General features: G+C 39.6%; 1 protein-coding gene across 1 annotated transcript in view; it reads right to left on the bottom strand.

Annotated features, from left to right (window-relative positions):
* WDR11 (WD repeat domain 11) overlaps window positions 1-19,273 on the bottom strand; it is a 2,002,440-nt gene that overhangs the window by 948,272 nt on the left and 1,034,895 nt on the right. The window contains exon 11 of the mRNA XM_044056072.1: window positions 16,936-17,020. Within this exon, the coding sequence (XP_043912007.1) occupies window positions 16,936-17,020 (85 nt within the window). The remainder of the gene's footprint in view (window positions 1-16,935; window positions 17,021-19,273) is intronic.

Consider the following 19,273-nt stretch of genomic DNA (forward strand, 5'->3'; position numbering starts at 1 on the left):
TTGTACCTTTCTAGGCTGGAACTTCATCCTGATTGTCCACTGCTGCACAATCTAATATAGTAATCAGGTTTGTAATAAATTGATTAATTTTTGATGTTCCCTTTTTAGGTAACAGACTAATCCTGCCCTTGTTTCAAATCAACCTGAGTAGTAAGCAAACTCTGCTCTTAAACCCATAATCTGTGCTCCATCCATTAATCCAAATATTTGAAAATAGCATTTTAAAAATCTTCTTACCCCCAAGCAACTTCCACTGTCTTGGACCCCTGACAAATCTATTGTGTTGGTTATATTCCACTCATCCACTGTGATTAGCACTCCTTATGACAGAATATTCCTTAACACTTCCTTTCTTTCTTTCTAAATGTTCTGGAGGCAAGTATATAGACACTAACACAGTTATTATTCCCCTACGATTTCCACTCAACCTCCAACAAACCTCTCTTCTCTATCTTTCAGTACCTTCCTTCTGTAAAATAACTCCTTTTCTCTTGTAACAGTCTCACCAAACTGCTTCCCTCCTACTTTCCCTTATTAAGCTTTTGAGTTTGTTATTACTCAAATGTTAACTAGTTCGTTAATAATCCATTGCAATACACTCATACCCTGTTCTCTGAATCTATTCCTTAATATATATTTTTGCCCTGCTTCTGATATTTTTTTTAATTATGCCCTCCTCCTCCTCTTTTCCTCTCACCTCCACCCTGGCAAGTGATACATCTTGCTTTGCCTCATATCACTGATCCCACTTTCACCCAATCTCTCCAAACTGACCCTAAACCACTTCCCCTCCCCAACATAATTACATACAAATAATTGACCTGTTGTCTCATTTCCAGTCTAGGAGATTCAGCTCCTTTAGTGTTGTTGAAATTGCAGCTTTTACCCATGCAGAACCTTACTTCTTTGCCCAGAGTTTAGTGACTTACGTTGCTTCTTTCTTCTCATCCCTTACCATGTCTATCGTTTTTATTCTCCCACTCAATGCAGCCTTTTTATTACAACTGTTTGCAGTTTATATCCTGTTCTCCCTCAACATCTTCTGTTGAGAGATGCTATTTCCTGTCTGGCGTAAATCTTGCCTTGACCATTTTTCTGTTGATACACTACCCTTTTAACAATATGTTCAGGTATTCCCCCTTTATTTTACCGTTTTTCCCTGTTCCTCATCACATCTCCTGATCTCTATTAGCAAAAGATTAGGAATAAAGATAACTATTCAGAATGTCAGATCTTGGCGGCAGTTAACTTAGCAAAACATAGCAAAATAAACAAAGTCCTCTTTCTAGAGAAAAAAAAAATAGTCCAGTAAAGGGTTTAAGTAGAACTTTATTCAACAAAGGACAGGCATTCATGTCTGATTGTAGAGGCTGCAAGTTAGAATCATCGAGCTCTGTTAATGAGACACAAACTACCAGGTGGCTACCTTTAATGTATTCCTCTCTTCACTTCATGTTTCTCCCTTCACTCTCCTCTCTTCTCTACATTTCCCCAGCCCACTTATATATCTGCCCATTAACTGTGCATTTCATATCCACTCCTCATTACTCTTCTTCTCACTAAAACTTGCTGCCCTCATTTTTTTTATTTTCCTGTATGTTCTGAAATAGCAGTACTTCTGTTATGTTTATTGTACCCTGCTGATACCCAGAAACATTATCGACTGAAATTGCAACCTGTCTCCTTTACAGCAGCCTATATGCCCTATATTTTAAATCCTTATATGTCTTTCGTTGCTGCTATCTCCATCTCATTTTTATTTCTTCACTTATAGTCGCATGTATTTTCAACCTATCCATGCACTTCCTTATAGCCTTCTCTATGACATCTTGCACGATCTCCAGTTCTTCACTTGCTTCCCTCCAGCCTGACTACAAAAGTATCACTTTAAGTATGAATGCTCCAACTATTTGTTTTGTCAGCTTGTCCCCCTATGTATATCATTCTTACTTTCCACAACTATTTTTCTCTCGATCATCCTAATCATATTTAATATAGGATAGGAATCAGGTGTTTGTTTTTTTGTTTTCACTTAGAAGGCGTGGGTCTGGGAGAAGGCATGGGTTCTGGGGCCTGGGCTTCAGGTAATGGCATCTCAGTCATTCAACTGTTTCTGGTTCCTCATCGACATTGGTAGGGACCAACATCTGTGCTGTCTCCGTGGACGTGCAGGCCGTTACTTCTGAAGTGGCTTCCTCAGTGGGAGACACTGAAGTAGAAGGTTAATTCAGACGTCCCTCAACCCCTAGATCAGAAGCTGGCAGGACGTCCACTTGCAGAGAGATAACAGAGGTAGGCCTGGAAACTTTGGCCATTTTCAGTGGTGGTTCAGTCAGAACAGCCAATTGGGGAGCCATCCTGAGTGCAAGCTTTTTGAGTCATTGGTTCTCTAAATATAAGTTAAGGGCAGCCAGATGGCTACAAAGAGTCTTCGGAACAAAAGATTGGCAAATGGAACAAACAGTATGGTCATGTTCCTTGCTTAAACAAAAGACGGAACGGTTGTGCGCATCTTTATGCGGTATCTGATGCCCGCAATGACATTTGCCCTTCTTAGCTGACATCGGCTAATGATAACTGCAGCTAATCAAGCTCAAGCAAAAGAAACGGAAAAATTCCCCAACCGGGTACTTAGCTTTTTAGAAGTCTTCGAGTGTAGGAGCGAAGTGATCAAAGTGACGTCGCCTGCAGCTAAAAAGTTTTGAGGTCGGTGCATGCACATGTCACATTTAAGGTCCCTGGTTTATGGGCCTACATGTGACGTCCCACGCACCTACAGCAACCAGGCTTAAGCTTTTGTATAGGAGCTGACGTTCGGGTCACTTGAGGTGAGGAATCCCACACTAAGAATACTGCAACATAGGAATAGAAGGATATCATAATTTAACATCTCTGACCCCATGCACTTTAAAGCTTTCATCTCCTAAGCATGTGAGTTGTGACTCAGCTAACACAAAAGTGCAAAGTATATACAGTACTTTACAGTTTCCTTACTGCCCTGCTACACATTTTGTAAGAAACCCACTAATATCATACTTAAGTCAGTCAACTATCAGTTGAAATTCTCCCTTTCCGTGTAATCCCCACACATAATACTTAATTCCATTGGCTGCTCTTTGCCCTTTACCCATGTTACTATACACGGAGATGGCTGTCAACCAACCTGTACTTTCTGTATCTATTTTACTCCTTACTTGTGTACCCTCTCATTATGTGACAGAATTTACCCCTCATTTTTTTTTAATTTTCATCTCCCAGACAACTGTGTCACAATGCAAATAAAGCTTTAACTTTACTGTATACAAATGTTATGCAATTGAAATTCACCTTTTACCTATACTAATGTTTCACTTTATAAATTAATCACAAATTTCCTGAGTCTTAACAGTTCATTACAGTCTTTTGCAAGTTCACTTTTTTTCCTCTTCTTTCTTACATCTCCTAGTGTTCTTCTCCATCCTACTCCTGCTGTGACACAACTTTGACCAATTTTGTAATCCTCTTTCAATGTACTTTCATATTTTTCTTTTTCTCTATCAGCTTTCTTTAAAACATGGGGAAGTGCTAGGCTGGATATTGTTCTCTTAAGACTTTAATCGGCTTATCTCCTTCACTTCCTCTAGGCTGAAACTCATTCTCATTACCTTGTCTCCATGATGTCTCTTCTGGTCTCTTCCTGATGATTTCCAAGGCAGAATCCAGACCTAAATAAACTTTTGCTCCCATAGGGAAAAATACATGATGTACAGCTGGGTGCATAAGCTTAAATTTTAGATTCATTCCACTGGCTAGACAAATAGCCAGGGTGAATGGATGTGGCTATTTCTCATGTATATGGAGTAAACATTGCTCATGTTCATGGAGTAAACATTGCCAACATAAATTCTCTCTGATCCCACTTACGACTGTCCTGTTCTCCTGACTTTAGAGAGTATGGCTTGTTTTTGCTGATATGATCCAAATCGGACAATTACAGGACTCTGCTCTCTGAATATTCTAGCTATTGTTACATTACATGGGCTTTCTCTATTTGGATCTATTGGCTGGTAATGTTGGTCTAGCTACTTAAGCATTCCCTCAGATTCATAGGTTCATAGGTAGGTACTAGGCTATCGGCCCTGGGGCCTATACAAGCCAGCCAAAAAGGTACCCTGGCTTTTGCCACCCAAGAAAATTATTTTCCTGTGCCACTGTCAAGCAGAGCCACAGAGGTGATTCCCCAGGGTGAATTTCCTATTTCCCATCCAATCATCAAGATTTTTCTTGAAGAGTGCTAATGAGGAGCTTTGTTTGATATACATAGATAGTTTATTCCAGAGTATGGGAAGTCTCTGGGACAGGACCGGCATGTTCTGTTTATTGTGGTGACAAGGTTTAGGTCCCTAGAGCGTGTAGCTCGGAGGGATTGGGATTTCTTTAAGTGGAGCATGTCCAACAGCTCTGGGTTTGACATAGCTTTGTATATTAGGCAGAGATCACCTCTGAGTAGGCGATATGCGATGGAGTAAAGCTGGAGTTTTTTGAGACGGTCTGCGTAGGGCATCTGTTTTAGGTTGGTAATCCTCTTTGTGAGGTATTACTGCAGCCTTTCCAGTTGCTGTAGATGTCTTGTGAGGTACATTCCAAAAGGGGTGTTGTACTCTACAATGGGTCTAATGAGTGATGAGTAGAGGGGAACAATGACCTCTTTTTTTCTGGATGAGAAACCTTTTGTGATGAGGTGTGCCACGTAGAAGGATTTCCTGACTACTGTGGCAATGTGATTATCAAAGGAGAGACTACTGTCCACCTGTGTCCCAAGGTCTCTTATCACACTTTTGGTGTTAAGTATACTGCCATCTATATTGTAGTACATGGGTACAGAGTTTTTACCAAAGGGGATGACAATGCACATTTTGGCATTTAGCTTGAGGTGATGGCTTTGACACCAGGCATCTGTCTCAGTGAGGCCCATTTGTAGGGCATCCACATCATTAGGAGTTTCGATTATGGCTCCTAGTTTGCAGTCATCTGCGAACTTCATTAGCCAAAGACCTTCTGTGTTAGCCTGTACTTCAGAGAAGTAGATACCAAACAGGAGAGGACCCAGGACTGAACCCTGTGGTACTCCACTTGTCACTGGTCTGAAGTCGGATTTGGAGTCTGCTACTTTCACAGTGTGGGTTTTGTCAGTGAGCCAGTTGGCAACCCATCTTGTGACATAGGGATTTATACCTAGTTTAGTGAGTTTATCTATAATTCCAGAGTGGGGGATGGTGTCAAAAATCTTGGCAAGGTCTAGATAGGCTGTGTGAACCACCTTACCCTTGTCTACGGCTTTGGTGACTGCTTAAAAGAAGTCTATCAGGTTTAGGAGACATGATCTGCCTTTTACAAACCTGAACTGGGTGGGATCCAGAGTTTGGAGGTTAACAATGTCTTTGTTTATAAGTTCCATGATGATATGTTCCACAGCTTTGCAGACCAGGCTTGTCAAGCTAATGGGGCAGTAGCTCCCGGGGTCCATGGTGGCTCCCCCCTTGTGGAGTGGGATAACCGTTGCTATGTGCCATTCAGCAGGCACAAAGCCTGAGCTGAGGCTATGATTGAATATGGTACTTAGGTGGGGTGACAGTTCGTTCTGTAGTTTGTGTAGAACACAGCCTGGGATGTTGTCTGGTCCCATGCATGCTGTGTTCTTGGCTTTGGAGAGTGTGGTTTTTACATGTGCAGTCGTGATTACAGGAACTTTGCATTCTTCTGGTATAGAGATGGGGGTAAAGTTAGCAATGAACATATCTGCCAGGATGACGGCAATATCAGTTGGGTCTGTATATTTAGTGCCATTGTGCTGTAACTCAGAGCAGATCTGAGTGTTGCCATTGAGATTCTTGACATAACCATAGAATGCTTTTGTGGTTGTCTTTAGAAAGTGGCGATTTTGTTTTCGTAACTAGCTTTGGAGGATTTTATCTGGAATCGCAGCTTCTTACTGAGGCTGACCAGGGAGCTCCTCCACTCATGGGATTTTACTCTCTTTTGCAAGAGTTTCTTCCTTCTGTTGTACAGTTTGTTTATGGCAGGGGACCACCAGATTGGCTTCCTTTTTTTGGAGGATAGCATCTTGGTTCTGTTTGGGATAGCACGATCCATGAACTCATGTAAGTGCTTATAAAGTGCAACTGTGTAGGATTCAGTAGTCATAACTGTATTGTCCATCTGCATGGGTGTCATGAAGTTCACCACTTCTGTCTTAAGAAGCATGAAGTTGGCTTTGGAGAAATTTTTTACCATGGTTTCCTTAATGGGGGGTGGGGGCAAGATGTGGATATCTAGGGTAATTAGCTTATGGTCGGTTCAGACCAATGAGGCATTGAGTTCAGGTGTGGAACACCGGTCACTCATACTGGTAATGACTAGATCTAGGATATTGTTGCCCCTGGTGGGGGTGTGGCTAGGTTGATCCAGGGCATTGGAGTTTATGAATTCCAGAAAGTGTTTGAGAGAAGGAGTTGGTATACAAGTAGTTTTCCCAGTTAATGGTGGGGTAATGCTATACAGTCTTGTCCATCCACTTGCTACACAACTGCTGAGAAACAAATGGTCATCTCCCTGGCCACTATCTTCAAGTTCACTGAGTTTTATTTGCAAATGTTTGCAGTCTGATTCCTATTAATCTATCATGTACTTAATTTGCCTCTCAGCTTTTTTCATCTCTGAGGGAGTTTGAGTGTTTAGAGAGGGTTAGATCAATTTCTTGTAGTCATTTACTAATAACGTCTATATAATCAGTCACAGTTCCTCATAATTTGAAAAGTGCTTCCCATATTTTGTCTATTGTCTTTTCCAATTAACCGGATGCACTGGCCTCTATTTCATTTGGTCCCTGCATCTTTTCTGGCTCTTTTCCTGCCTCTTTTCCTTCTCCATTTATTTTTTTACTTCATCCTGCTGTTTTTAATTCCTACCTGGAAACGCCTTCTTTTTTTCCCCAGTGCTTGGATGACATAAATGAAACTGTGTTATTTATGGCCATTTTTTTTGTTTTGACACTGCTTTTTGCTTATTTTTCTGTTCACCCATCATGGAGCTCTGTTATTTTCTGCTTATCTGCCAGGTACCATGCCAGAAGTCCTAGAATTTTGTTTCGTGACTGTTTTTAGTGAAGTAAAAAATCTGAGTAAAGGTGACATGGGTTCAGTGATGAGAAGAAAAAACTATTTACATGATCAGCCTGCCAGACATTAGTGTGTGCATGTAAGCTGCAAGTCGGTAACGTATATTCAAAATAACTATCATGTACAATAGATGAGAATAATAGCTTTTCATCTGAATAGCTACTCTATCAATATTAACATGGAATGTGACTGTCCTTGCAGATTTAGACAAAAAGCCAGACTAGTTAATTTTATTAAGAAGTATAGGGTACAAATAGCACTGTTATGGGAAACATCATAGGATAGAAATGAGCATATGAATTTGACAAAGGAAGATTTCAGGGTGGACATTCAGAAGAATATCAGAGACAAAAGAAAAGAAGAGTAATAATACTGACTCCATTAATGGCAGAAGAGGAAATTTATATTCCACCTAAAACTACTATTATGGAGCTTAAGATAATTTTTGGGAGAAATAATAAGCTTTCAGCAGGGATTATTATTAGAGCCAGGGGCTGGGACCTGATTTGCAATAGTGAGGATGAGTAAAAGGGGGCTTAAAAAGAGAAAATATAACAAAATGGGGTAAATATTTGAATTTCATATAAGAATAGTTGATATGAAAGATGTTTATTCAGTAACAAGACAGGCAGAATGTACATATTATTCCTCAAGGTAAAAATGACTAGGCTAGACTGAATAGAATTTATATTTCACAACAGTATATGTATTTAATTTAAAGCTTTGGTACCCATCCAAAAGCTGTGTAACATCAACAACAACAAGATATAGATGCTAAGATATAGATGCAGGGTAATGATGTAAAAATAAGACAGTGGCACTTTCCTACTTATCTGTTAAAAAGAGAGGAATTTAAGGAACTGGTAGTTGAAATAATTCAAGAGTTACTGAGGAAAATAGAAATTACTTCAGAAGGGATAGACAGTGAGAAAGATAAAATGAACACAGAATTTAAAAACATGTCAGAAGAGACATCAGAAAGACGCATTAGTAATTATTTAGACGAGCTGACAAAGGCTAAAGTTTTGTAAAAAGAAATCTCACAGAACATGAACAACAGCAGCTGTAGAGTGGCTGAAGAGAAAGTAAAAGGTTGATTTTACGCAGCTATTTTTATAATAGCTCTGGTGTGTAATAATTTTTAGCACAAAGACACTGAAACAAAAAAGTAGAACAATATGCAGCAAAACTTAGCCTTTTACAACAAAATAACAGGAGATCCTATACACGTATTAGAGATATTTTAGAACTTTTATGGTAATTTTTTTATAAAGCAAAGCAATAGGAAGAAGCCAAGAAAAGGGACAAATGGAAATATTTATGCAAGTCTTACTAGAGGAAGACGAGGTTCAACAATTAATATTTAAGATATGAAGAAATAAGATAAAAGCAATGATATAAAATTAATCAACAGGGAAGTCTCTGGAAACAGATGGCATTTATTTGGAAATGTAGAAGTTTGGAGGAATGAAAGTAATAACTACATAAAAGGTTTTGTTTAACATATTTTAAAAGGGGGTGGGGGAGTGCCAACATCATGGATGAAACTGGGGGTGGCTGAACTGTCCAGAGAGGTTAAAGCATCTTTATATGCTGCTTCATACAGACCCATTGCAATTGTAAAGCATTCTATAAAGTGCTTAGGTCTGTACTGGCTAACAAAAGGGAAAACGTGTGACTGAAGTTGAAAGATATGAATAAGTTTGGTTTTGTGGACAAATGGCTAACACTGAACAATGATGATCCAGAGGGAAGCAGAATATAAGAAAATACTGCTACAGTTGGTGGGTCATGATGCAGAGAAAACATTCAACACATTTAAGTGGGAATTTCTGAGTAGGGCAATGGTAGCATCTGCAATCCCAAATAGAATAATAAGGTTAATAATGAGGATATATAAAGGTTCAGAAGCAAGAATTAAGGTGGAAGAGTTCTTCTCCTAACTGCTGGGTTTGGACATAAGAACTAGACAGGGATGCCCTCTTCCTTTTTTGATAACTACTTTATATTTACAGCTGTTAGCAAAGAAAATAATTCACAAATTCATGGATATAACTGGTACAGTAATCAAGGACAGGTTAGCTTTCTCTGCAGACAATATTAGTTGGAACCTGATAAATCCTTAAAACGACATTTCAGTGTTGTGAAACATTTTGAGACCCTTTCACATCTTTTCAGAATATAAAATAAATAAAGATAAAACAAACACTATAGTGGTAAACTATGTACCTATGCATGAATTGGTTCAGCAATTTGCATCCTTATGGGGAAAATACAAAAGGAAGTAGTCAAGTGTGTTAATTATAAAAAGGATTCTGTTATGGCTAAGTATATACGGGAAGAAACTAAACAAAAGATTACACAAAAACTGAGAAAATGGAAGCTCTCGATTATGGATTTAGAAAGTGAGATATAAACAGTGAAAATGCTTCATTCCTTTATGGTTAGATATACTTTTATCAACAGAAGAGAAGTTATGGATGATAATTAATAGAGAGTTGAAGGAATTTCTTTGGTGGAGAAGGAAGAGAGAGCTAACTAGGATAAGTTGATTCTCCCCAAAGAACAAGGTGGTTTATGGCTACCTGATTTGTAGGGGTACTTTAACGCAAGCTCATATTCATAACTCAAGCAAAAGGTTACAAATCAAGGTGGAAAAAGATGATGATGAAACTAGGGAGACTGACAGATAACATGCGACTAGGCCTTTGGATGCAAGTCCTTACAGAAAATAACAACAACCGTACAGAATATTGTATTCAAGAAGTAGCAGAAAGTACTCTAGGAAATACACCAGCATAGGAATGAAGAAAGGAGTTTATATCAATAAAAATGTCTGCAGCTAAAGGTACAACAATCAGGCAAGAGAGGGTCGCAATTTATGAGTAAATTAGCACAGAAATTGGAGAGGGTCGAAATTTATATGAGTAAATTAGCATAGGAACCAAAATATTTGGAGAAAATAATTTGGAAGGGAGAGGTAGCAGAATGGGATTATGCTAAGCAGAAGTTTGGACAGCATGTTAGAGACTTCCTTCCACATCAGGGACTGACAGCAGAGTATAGGCAAGGAAAGGAACAGAGGAGTGCTAAGTAAAAGAGTTTTTAATTGAAGCTACAACAAAAGCTGTGGATAAATAAAGAGATAATTAGTACAGCACATAAAATAACTTAGAAGAATCAATAAAAGCATGTTAGACGAGAACAGGAAAAGAGAATGGCAAGGCAAGTTACACAGGAACAATGGGAAGAAACATACACGTCCCCTGAGTACACAACACAGTACCAGAAAGGCTTGGGAAAGGATAGAAGGAGGAAGTGTATGCACAGAAAGCATTTTGAAAGAGGGCACTTTCAGAAACATGTTGAGATAGGACAAATCTAGAATTCTCCTCCTTTTCTCAGTACAACACAGTCTTGAATAAAAGCATTTGCCTACAAATTGTATTGTGGCGGTACAGTTTCTATTGTGCCTTGATCACACAGACCCTTCAAGACAGGAAGCAAGAGGTGCACCTTATTGGGAGGGGGTGGTTAGATAACCTCTGAAGATGGGATCTTTCCAAGTCATTTTGTAGCCTTGCTGGAAAATGGACAGGACATACTTGTCCAATGTGATGAGTTGCCAAACTGAAAAGGATGAAGTTAGTCTTTTTGACCAAGGGAGAGATGAATCAAGAGGGACAGGAGGTGAGAGAAAATAGGCTGATGTGTCTGGAAAAAGGGGATGGGTCCCAGACTTGCAGTCTCTTACAGGTTTATCGATCTTTCTTGGCATTTTCCTGCCCTTCTGGTCTGCGAGAAAAAGAAGTGCGCATAGCAGGTAGTTCTGATACCTGGGGACAGTGGCAAGGAAGATATTTTTGAAATATTGCATAATTTCCCCTTTTCTTATAAAAATTAAAAAAAAAAGTCTCCTCAGGACCAAAAAGCAGATCCCTATTCAGAGGAAAATACAGACGTTTAGCTTTAATATCCTCATCCAAGGACTGTGAAAGAAGCTATGCAAGTCTTCTGATAACAGATCCAGAGGTAGTAACTCAGGAAGAAGCTTCCACTGAATCATAGCTACACTTTATGGTATGTCTTGCCACCTGGGTAGCCTGACCCATCTTGAAAATAGCCTGCTCTTTTGTTTCAGACACTTCAAAGTTAGATAGGACTTTGTTCAGTTCACCCAGAATAAATAACAGATACTTAGTCATTTGTGTCTGGTAATTCAAAGCTCTTAAGGCCACAGTGGTAGATGTGTGCGCCTTTTTTCCATATCTATCCATAATCCTACTGTCTATTTCTCTGTCTGATGGCAGGGCATTAGCAGCAGGCAAAAGTCTGGAGGGCATGTCTGGGGAAAAATAAAACACTGAGACATCTGCCAAAGAGTTTTTATATAGGAATTTTACATCTTCAGGCACTTTACAGAACCTATCAAGCCTCTTAGGGGCTAGTGACTGAGAGTCAGTTGAAGTAGATGTGGATGAAAATGCATCAAGAAAACCATCCAGGAGCTGGTGATGTTGTAGGGGCCCCTACTTCTAGTAAATAATAGTATTTCTTCTGTACATCAGAGACTTTAATTCCTAATCAAAATGCAGCATTATTTTAGTGATGGTTTCACCAAAGAGAATTCCTCAACAGGTGAATCAGGGGATAAAGTGTCATCATCAAAAGGGATTTCACCTGGAGAGTGAATATGAGATAAGCAGGCAGTGGAATGTTCATCTGAATCAGAATCCACCTCAGCCTCATCAGGAAAGGACTCGTGTCTCTTTTGAAGGAATGACGGCAGATATGCAGTAGGAAGAAAAGAGGGGGGGACTTGAGAGACACAATGGCCTTGTATATGCCCTGAGAAAATCTGATCCCCTTTTTTCCCTGGGACGTATTTAAAGGAGAAACATTTTTAGTTTTCTGTTTCTTCTTCTTGACATTAGCTTTAACAAAAAAAAGCAGATCCAACCTTTGGCATAGCTTTATCAAACTGTCAAATATTTCTTCTCAAACTAGAATTTAAGGTATGCTCTCTGGACCTTTGAAAATTATGAGTCTAGGATCCACCTTCTCAACCATATTGGTTTGCTAAGTTGCATCAGAAGTGTGGGAGTCAGACCCAATACCTGCCTTCGGTGGAATCACATTAGTAGCTGCCAGAAAGATGACTGGCCAAACCTGGGTTCTTGCATTACCTCAATGGGTACCTACCAGTGAAACTGGGCACATGACAGATTAGGCCTAGGTCTTAAAAATTAAATTTTTTGGAATGAGCAGAAATGTCAGATGCCGAAGGTTTTGCCATTTTAGATTGTGCAAGGAGCTTCAAGCACAGAGTCTCTAAGTAGGTATTACATAGCATCTACACCAGAACATCGAACACTCACATGAGCGAATATTCACGTACTCGACAACGGCATTGTGGGGGGCTGTGCCCCCCCGCTAAATATATATTCCTACTCTGCGATCACACTACAGTGAGGAAAGGGTAAAAATCTCAACCTTCACTGTACCGCGAACAAAATTAATAAACTTCGAGGACATGATTTTTCGCTCATGTGAGCGTTCAACGTTGTCAGTTTTGATGTTCTGAAATAGACCAATTACATGGGGTTTTAGGAACAAATGACTGATGAATGTGATAATTCTTTGAGTTGCATTCAGCCCCAAGACAACACAGGTACTTGGAGTGGAGATCCTTATAAGGAATTTGCCTACCACAATCACACTTCCACTAATTTGAAGAACAGAGTGATGGGTGCAAGACCTGCATTCAGACTGGCAGGGAGATAGTCTGAGGATTCTGTCCTCATATGTCTGTTTATGCACCCTTAAACAAAAACAGAGCTTAGGTAATATGTCAGCTGTAGGGAAGGTTTTGGCTTTGGTACCCAGCTGGACATCAGGTTATTTTGTCCAGATAACGCAACAGTATTAGAATCCCAGTGGTCTAAGGAAGGGCAGGTGATTATTTTGAGTTGCGATACAGACACTGAATTGCCCTGACATGGTAAGGTCTGGTGAACTACAGAATTTCTTCACACTTGGGTCCATCATAATGCGTGTGTGTGTGTGTGTGTGTGTGTGTGGTGAAAGACTCTTTTGCAGACTCTAAGTGCGTCCACTTGCACTTAGCCTTAACTCCTAGTCTTGGAGAGGTGGAATCAGAGATAGAAAAATTCTAGAGGCCATACAGGTCCAAAATATCCTGCTGTGATCCCCACTTTTATTGTTATAGTGCTGAGGGAGAGAACAATGGAAGTGGCAGGTAAGTGTTATCCCAGAGAACTACACTCTGACTCATTGTTTGGGATAGGACTTTTGCAATAATGTCTGCAACATCAGCATCAGGACCACCAGCAACCCCATATCCAAGATCCGGACTACCAAATCTGAGGGACCAACATCACATATCAAAGTCCTAAGCCTGAGGCCAAAAAGGATGACTCTGAAAATGTGACCTATTTGCCACAAAGACACAAAATGAGGATGAAGCAATCTAATCAGGATTGTTGGCCTTGAGATTGACTGCAAGAAGATCAACTCCAGGGAGAGAATATTAAACCTCGATATGCAGGACTGAGGAAAATCCAACAGGACCAACCCCTGACACTGTGAAAAGACCAACCCCCACCCCACCCCCAAAAAAAGTTATGAACATTGATGGCAACAGCCAGGCCGACACTGAAGTCACTGAAGCCAAAGGCATCTACACCAACAAAGTCACCGATCATGACTCTGACATCCATGGGATGACTGATGGTCTGGAAGGTAATGGAGCTAAAACTGAGCATAGTGAGAACAATTCAAGTTCTTGTCAGGAAAAAGGACTGAGAACATGGTCTTGAAATCGCAAAATTAGAGGAGAAGATAAGTAGGAGTTCAACTTCTGCACACTAAAAAGGCCTTCCATGACTCTTTATAGAAAAACTAGACCGAAACAGACCTTCAGGATCTAATGGATGCTGTGGAAGCATAAAGATAAATACAGAGCTCAGGCCCTGATAAATACGGGTACTACTACTATCAGAAAGATGAACTGTGGCTGGAACTCTTTTAAACAGAGCTGCACCTTCCACAGGTTTGCTTTTAGCAGAAACTGGATCAATAAGCACAACACTGTCAGAAGCACACTTTACAGCAGAAACAACAGGTTTAGGCTTTTTAGAAACAAGCACAGTATCCTTATCTAATAGTAACTTTCTTTTTTCAACTGCTGAGGAAATTTATAAGTAGATCCACAAAAAAACTTATCCAGCTGTTAAATGAAGTCACCAATAAACTAATGTAATCACAAGTCACCAAAAAAGATGAACTTCACTCTACCAATAATTGATACACACACTTTATTGTTAGAAGAAGAGTTAAAGAAAACATCAATGTTTTTGAGAAAAGCTCTTTATCAATGAACAGCACAATGGATCAAAACATAACTTAGCTACCCTAAAAATTAAAGCATTAATTAATCACATTTAAACAATTTTTAGAGTGAAATGCAGCCCTATTCTTCCATATAGCACATACAAAGTATATTTTAACAAAGTAATAAAACATCATAAATTTCATGGAAATTCCCAATCATAAATTTATTTAAATTATTTTAAATTATTTTGTTTTTGTTAAAGTACAGGTTTAATAGTAGCCATAGCATTTAATCCTGGGTACACATTTGCTCTAAAAAAATTCCCAAATCCATCTAATTTCAGCAACTTCTGTTTGCAAAATTATAAATGTACCTCTGACATCATTACAGAATGTTTTTATTACTCTAAACTTAAACATATGGTAAGCACCTTGCTGTTCATTATGTTTACACAAAGCATTACTTGGGTTTCCTATGTATTTTTGAGTTACATTCACATATTCTGTCTTTCAGTTTCCTATTAGTTTTACCTACACAGAAACTTCTACATTTTACACGTCACTAAATTAATTAAATTATCAGTATTACAGGTTGCAAAAATCACAGAATAATATTTCTTTACTATGACTGGATGAATATAAACCTTATCTAAATTAATATAGTCACAAATGCAACAACTACAGCAAGGGACAGTACCTTTAGTTCCAATATTTAATTGCAAATATGCTTTCAAATCTTTAAAACACAGTTGCTCTCTCTCTTATAAACAAAATGATGGTGCATCACCGAATAACTTCTTGAGTTAAAGTGCAAAGCTAATAATAGTCCAATTCTGTTTAATAATATTCTTAACGTGTAGAGTAAGCCTATTAAATTTCATAACATACCTGACATCTTTATTCTTAATAATCTGATTATTATTTCCATCACTTTGTGTATCATTAATTAAATTAATATTAAAATATGACTTCCTTTCATTTTCACACTATAAAACTACTCTGTTTTTTAATAATACATTTCCATCATATTCTTTTTGTTTAAACATATCAGTCATTTGATCTGCATTATGTAAAAGTTCATCATCTTGTGTATATAATCCAGTTGTTCAAGTATTAATTTTTCACTATACTTTTAATAGTATTCATTGTATGCATGCTTTTAGAATGAAAACACTTGTTCACTTGCCCTAGGAAGAGAGTTCAAATGGAGACTAGCCATGGATTTTTCTGTTTCTAGTCTATTTTTTCATTAATTTCAGTTGGAGGGTTTCAAGTCTGCACAGATATTGCAGTCCTCCAAAAATGTGCCCCCTCAAGACATTTCATGCATTTCACATATACTGTGGGTGGCAACAATCTTTGACCCACATTTCCACTTTTTATAGGATTACAAATGTTTCTTCTCAAAGGTTACTAAACAGCCAGATCGAAATAGCACCAAGGATGCAAGTTACAGAAATGCTAAAAGTTCCAACTACAAACGGAACCAGATTGACATGAGATGCAGAGAAACACAGCAGTAATTAAACTGAAAGAATGCCATGAAAACACACAAAGCAAAATGTTGAAATGAAACAATAGCTTTGGGTCATTTATCAGTATGAATAACTTAAACCATGGTTGAAGAGATATGGAGAGGTGTTTAAAGGCAGGAGGGGATGAGGTAGCCTGGGAAAGCTTTTGGTATTGGGCTAATTCCTGCAGGCCTAAGTCTTACAGGTAAAGAAATTCTTGACATTATTACTTCCGCGGTGGTGCAGTGGTAGCATTGTTGCCTCACAGCAAGAGGTTCTCCCGTTTGATTCTCGGCTTGGGTTGGGAGTGCCTTCTGTGTGGAGTCTGCATGTCCTCCCTGCGATCGAGTGGGCGTTCAAAAGACATGCGTTGAATGGGCGTGCCTTCGTTGAAGGTTGGGCATCTGGCTGGCAACTCGACACCATAAAAACCAACTGCCAATCATTAGCGGACTGGAGTTCTGCTGTGGCGACCCCTAACCAGGAAAAGCCGAAAGACAAACAACAACATTTAAAATTAAATACAGAAATAAAAAAATATATATATGCATTGGCTACAGAAAAAGTTCTGTTGGCTGGTGTCAATTTTGTGCAAGACAAGACCAAACCACATTCTGAATACTGTCTTCTGCACACAGCAGAGACAGCAGGCAGTTGTGAAGAAGAACCCACAAGGATGGAATAGCAGCTGACAAAAAGTTACTGACTATATGGCTTCCTATTCTGTCTTTATTTTAGATTCTTTATAATGCAATTGGCGAACAATTTTAAATGCATCTGAATGTTATTGTACATAAGAATCTCACACAAAACTAGAGTTGGTCTTCCGTTCCAACAGAATGCTCAACAGACTAAAGTGCAATGCTTCAAAAACTCTACTGTAATAAGCGCATAAAATATTAAATGCTTACTTTACTTCACAGGAATGAATGCTTAGTTCCTTGTATACCAACCCACTGGTTAGATTGTAGATAAATACAGAACCATTGCTTGTTCCTAAACAATAAGATGGAATAAGATGTAAAAAATTGTTAGAATATTCAACAAGTATACCAGGAACATTCTGACTGCCGGATAGGCAGCCAGCTGTAAAACATTAGCAGGTAAAAGTGTACATAAACTGTGTTACAGATAAACTTATTGTACGAATAAGTATTAAAAAGAGATGAGCATTTAAAGACATTATCACCTCTGCAGAAAGACCTAGGATAAACCTATCTAAGCAGCTCACAGATAAAATTCCAAGATTATTTTAATGTGGATCAAACTGCAATATTCTCATCAACAACTGCTACAAACAGCACAATTCACCATGTCAAGAAAAAGCCATAATCACTGGATACACTACATTACTACCAACGCAGTAGCACAGAAAGTACAGTTGTGTACACTTACCATAAATGTAGATGTTCGAGTGTATTCACTGTTGCAGTCATCACACTTGGGTTATCTGCCTGCAGGTAGCCCTCAGTCAGCCCGAATACCAGAGACTTAGTATTTCTGCGTCAGTTGCTGTCTCTCCAGAACTGATGTCAGGGGTATAAAAACAGGCAGCCGACGCCATTACATCAGTTTTTCTTGCCCCAAATGTCAGGAGCCCCCAATAGGCAGTTAAATTATGGTGGAGGAAAACACCACCAGTAAAAGGTAAATACCAATACCCCTGAAGGGGTGGGGTAAAAGGCATAGAGAGTTTAGAGAGAGAAAGAGAAAGAAACCAGGGGGCTGGAGGGAGGGAAACCAGGACTGCAACAGTGAATACACTCGAACATCTACATTTATGGTAAGTGTATATAACTGTACTATCTTCTTCGTGTTTCACTGTTGCAGTCATCACACTTGGGTGGATTCCCAAAGCTGAAGAAGTGTGGAGGCAGTCAAGAAGAGTTAGGGTTGGCTAGAATACCCTGCAGGACTGCTGTTGCAAAGCCTGCCCTGGATTTGGAGAAGATAGGCAAATGGTAGTGCTTGGTGAAAGTGTGTACTGAACTACAGGTAGCAGCTTCCAGGATGTCCCTGGTGGTGACTCCCCTGAGAAATGCTGTAGTGGTAGATGTTGCCCTAGTGGAATGTGTTATGACCCCCTGTGGGGCTGGTTTCCCATGGTGCTTGCAGCAGAAATTAATGCAATGTGCTATCCATTTAGATATTGTTTGCTTAGAAACGGCCTTGCCCTCTGCCCCTGTTGCAAAGCTGACTAATAACTGGTCTGACTTTCTGAAAGCCTTAGTCCTAGTCAGGTAAAATCTGAGCTGTCTGTGCACATCCAAGGAGTGTAGGATCTTTACCCCTTTATTTTGAAGATTAGGGAAAAAGGCTGGCAAATGTATGGATTGATTGAGAGCCACACTGGACACCACCTTTAGGCATAAAGGAAGGGTTTGTCCTGAGAGAGACCCTGTCAACATGGAAAATAATGAAGGATTCCACAGCCATAAGTGTTTGTAGTTCAGACACTCTTCTAGCAGATGTGATGGCTAGAAGCAATGCTGTTTTCCAGGAGAAGAATTTTAAGTCTGCTGACACTGCAGGCTCAAAGAGTGGAAGTGTGAGATTTTCCAGTAGAAAGTTCAGGTCCCAAGCAGGGGTGGGTGCTCTACTTGGTGGCCTTAAGTTGTTTGCCCCTCTCAGGAACTGTTTGATAAGAGGGTGCGTGACGAGAGGTGGCTCAGTGTTGTAATGAGTTGAAATGGTTGTGGCATGTATGGAGTAGATCTGCTAAGTAATCCAGGATTAAAGGCAGGGAGAGCACAGTTGTGTCCTCTCCTTTAGATAGACTCCAGTTGCAGTATCTTTTCCACTTATCTGCATAGGATTTCCTTGTACTCGGTCTTCTGGCTTCAAGAATGATGTCCAACACCTGTTTGCTTAGAGCTTCTGGGATAGGATTCAAGGGATAAGCCAGGCTGCAAGATTTAGGGCTTGCAGTTGCGGATGAATCTAGAGCTTCTGGGATAGGATTCAAGGGATAAGCCAGGCTGCAAGTTTTAGGGCTTGCAGTTGCGGATGCAAAATCTGCCCCTCCTGCTCAGAGACCAGGGTAAGGTTCTGGTGTAGGTGCCATGGTGGCACAAATGTCAGGCTGCACAGGAGTGGGAACCAGTGCTGGCATGGCTAGTCTGGGGCAATCAGAATTGTACCCGGTTTGTCCTGTCTTATTTTGAGTAATACTCGAGAGAAGGGGCAGAGGTGGGAATGCATAAATTGAGAGATTTACCCACTGAAAGGATAGGGCATCCACTTTCCAGG

This window comes from Protopterus annectens, chromosome 14.part0 (genome assembly GCF_019279795.1).
Source record: "Protopterus annectens isolate FY-2018-M chromosome 14.part0, PAN1.0, whole genome shotgun sequence".
Taxonomy (NCBI): domain Eukaryota; kingdom Metazoa; phylum Chordata; order Ceratodontiformes; family Protopteridae; genus Protopterus; species Protopterus annectens.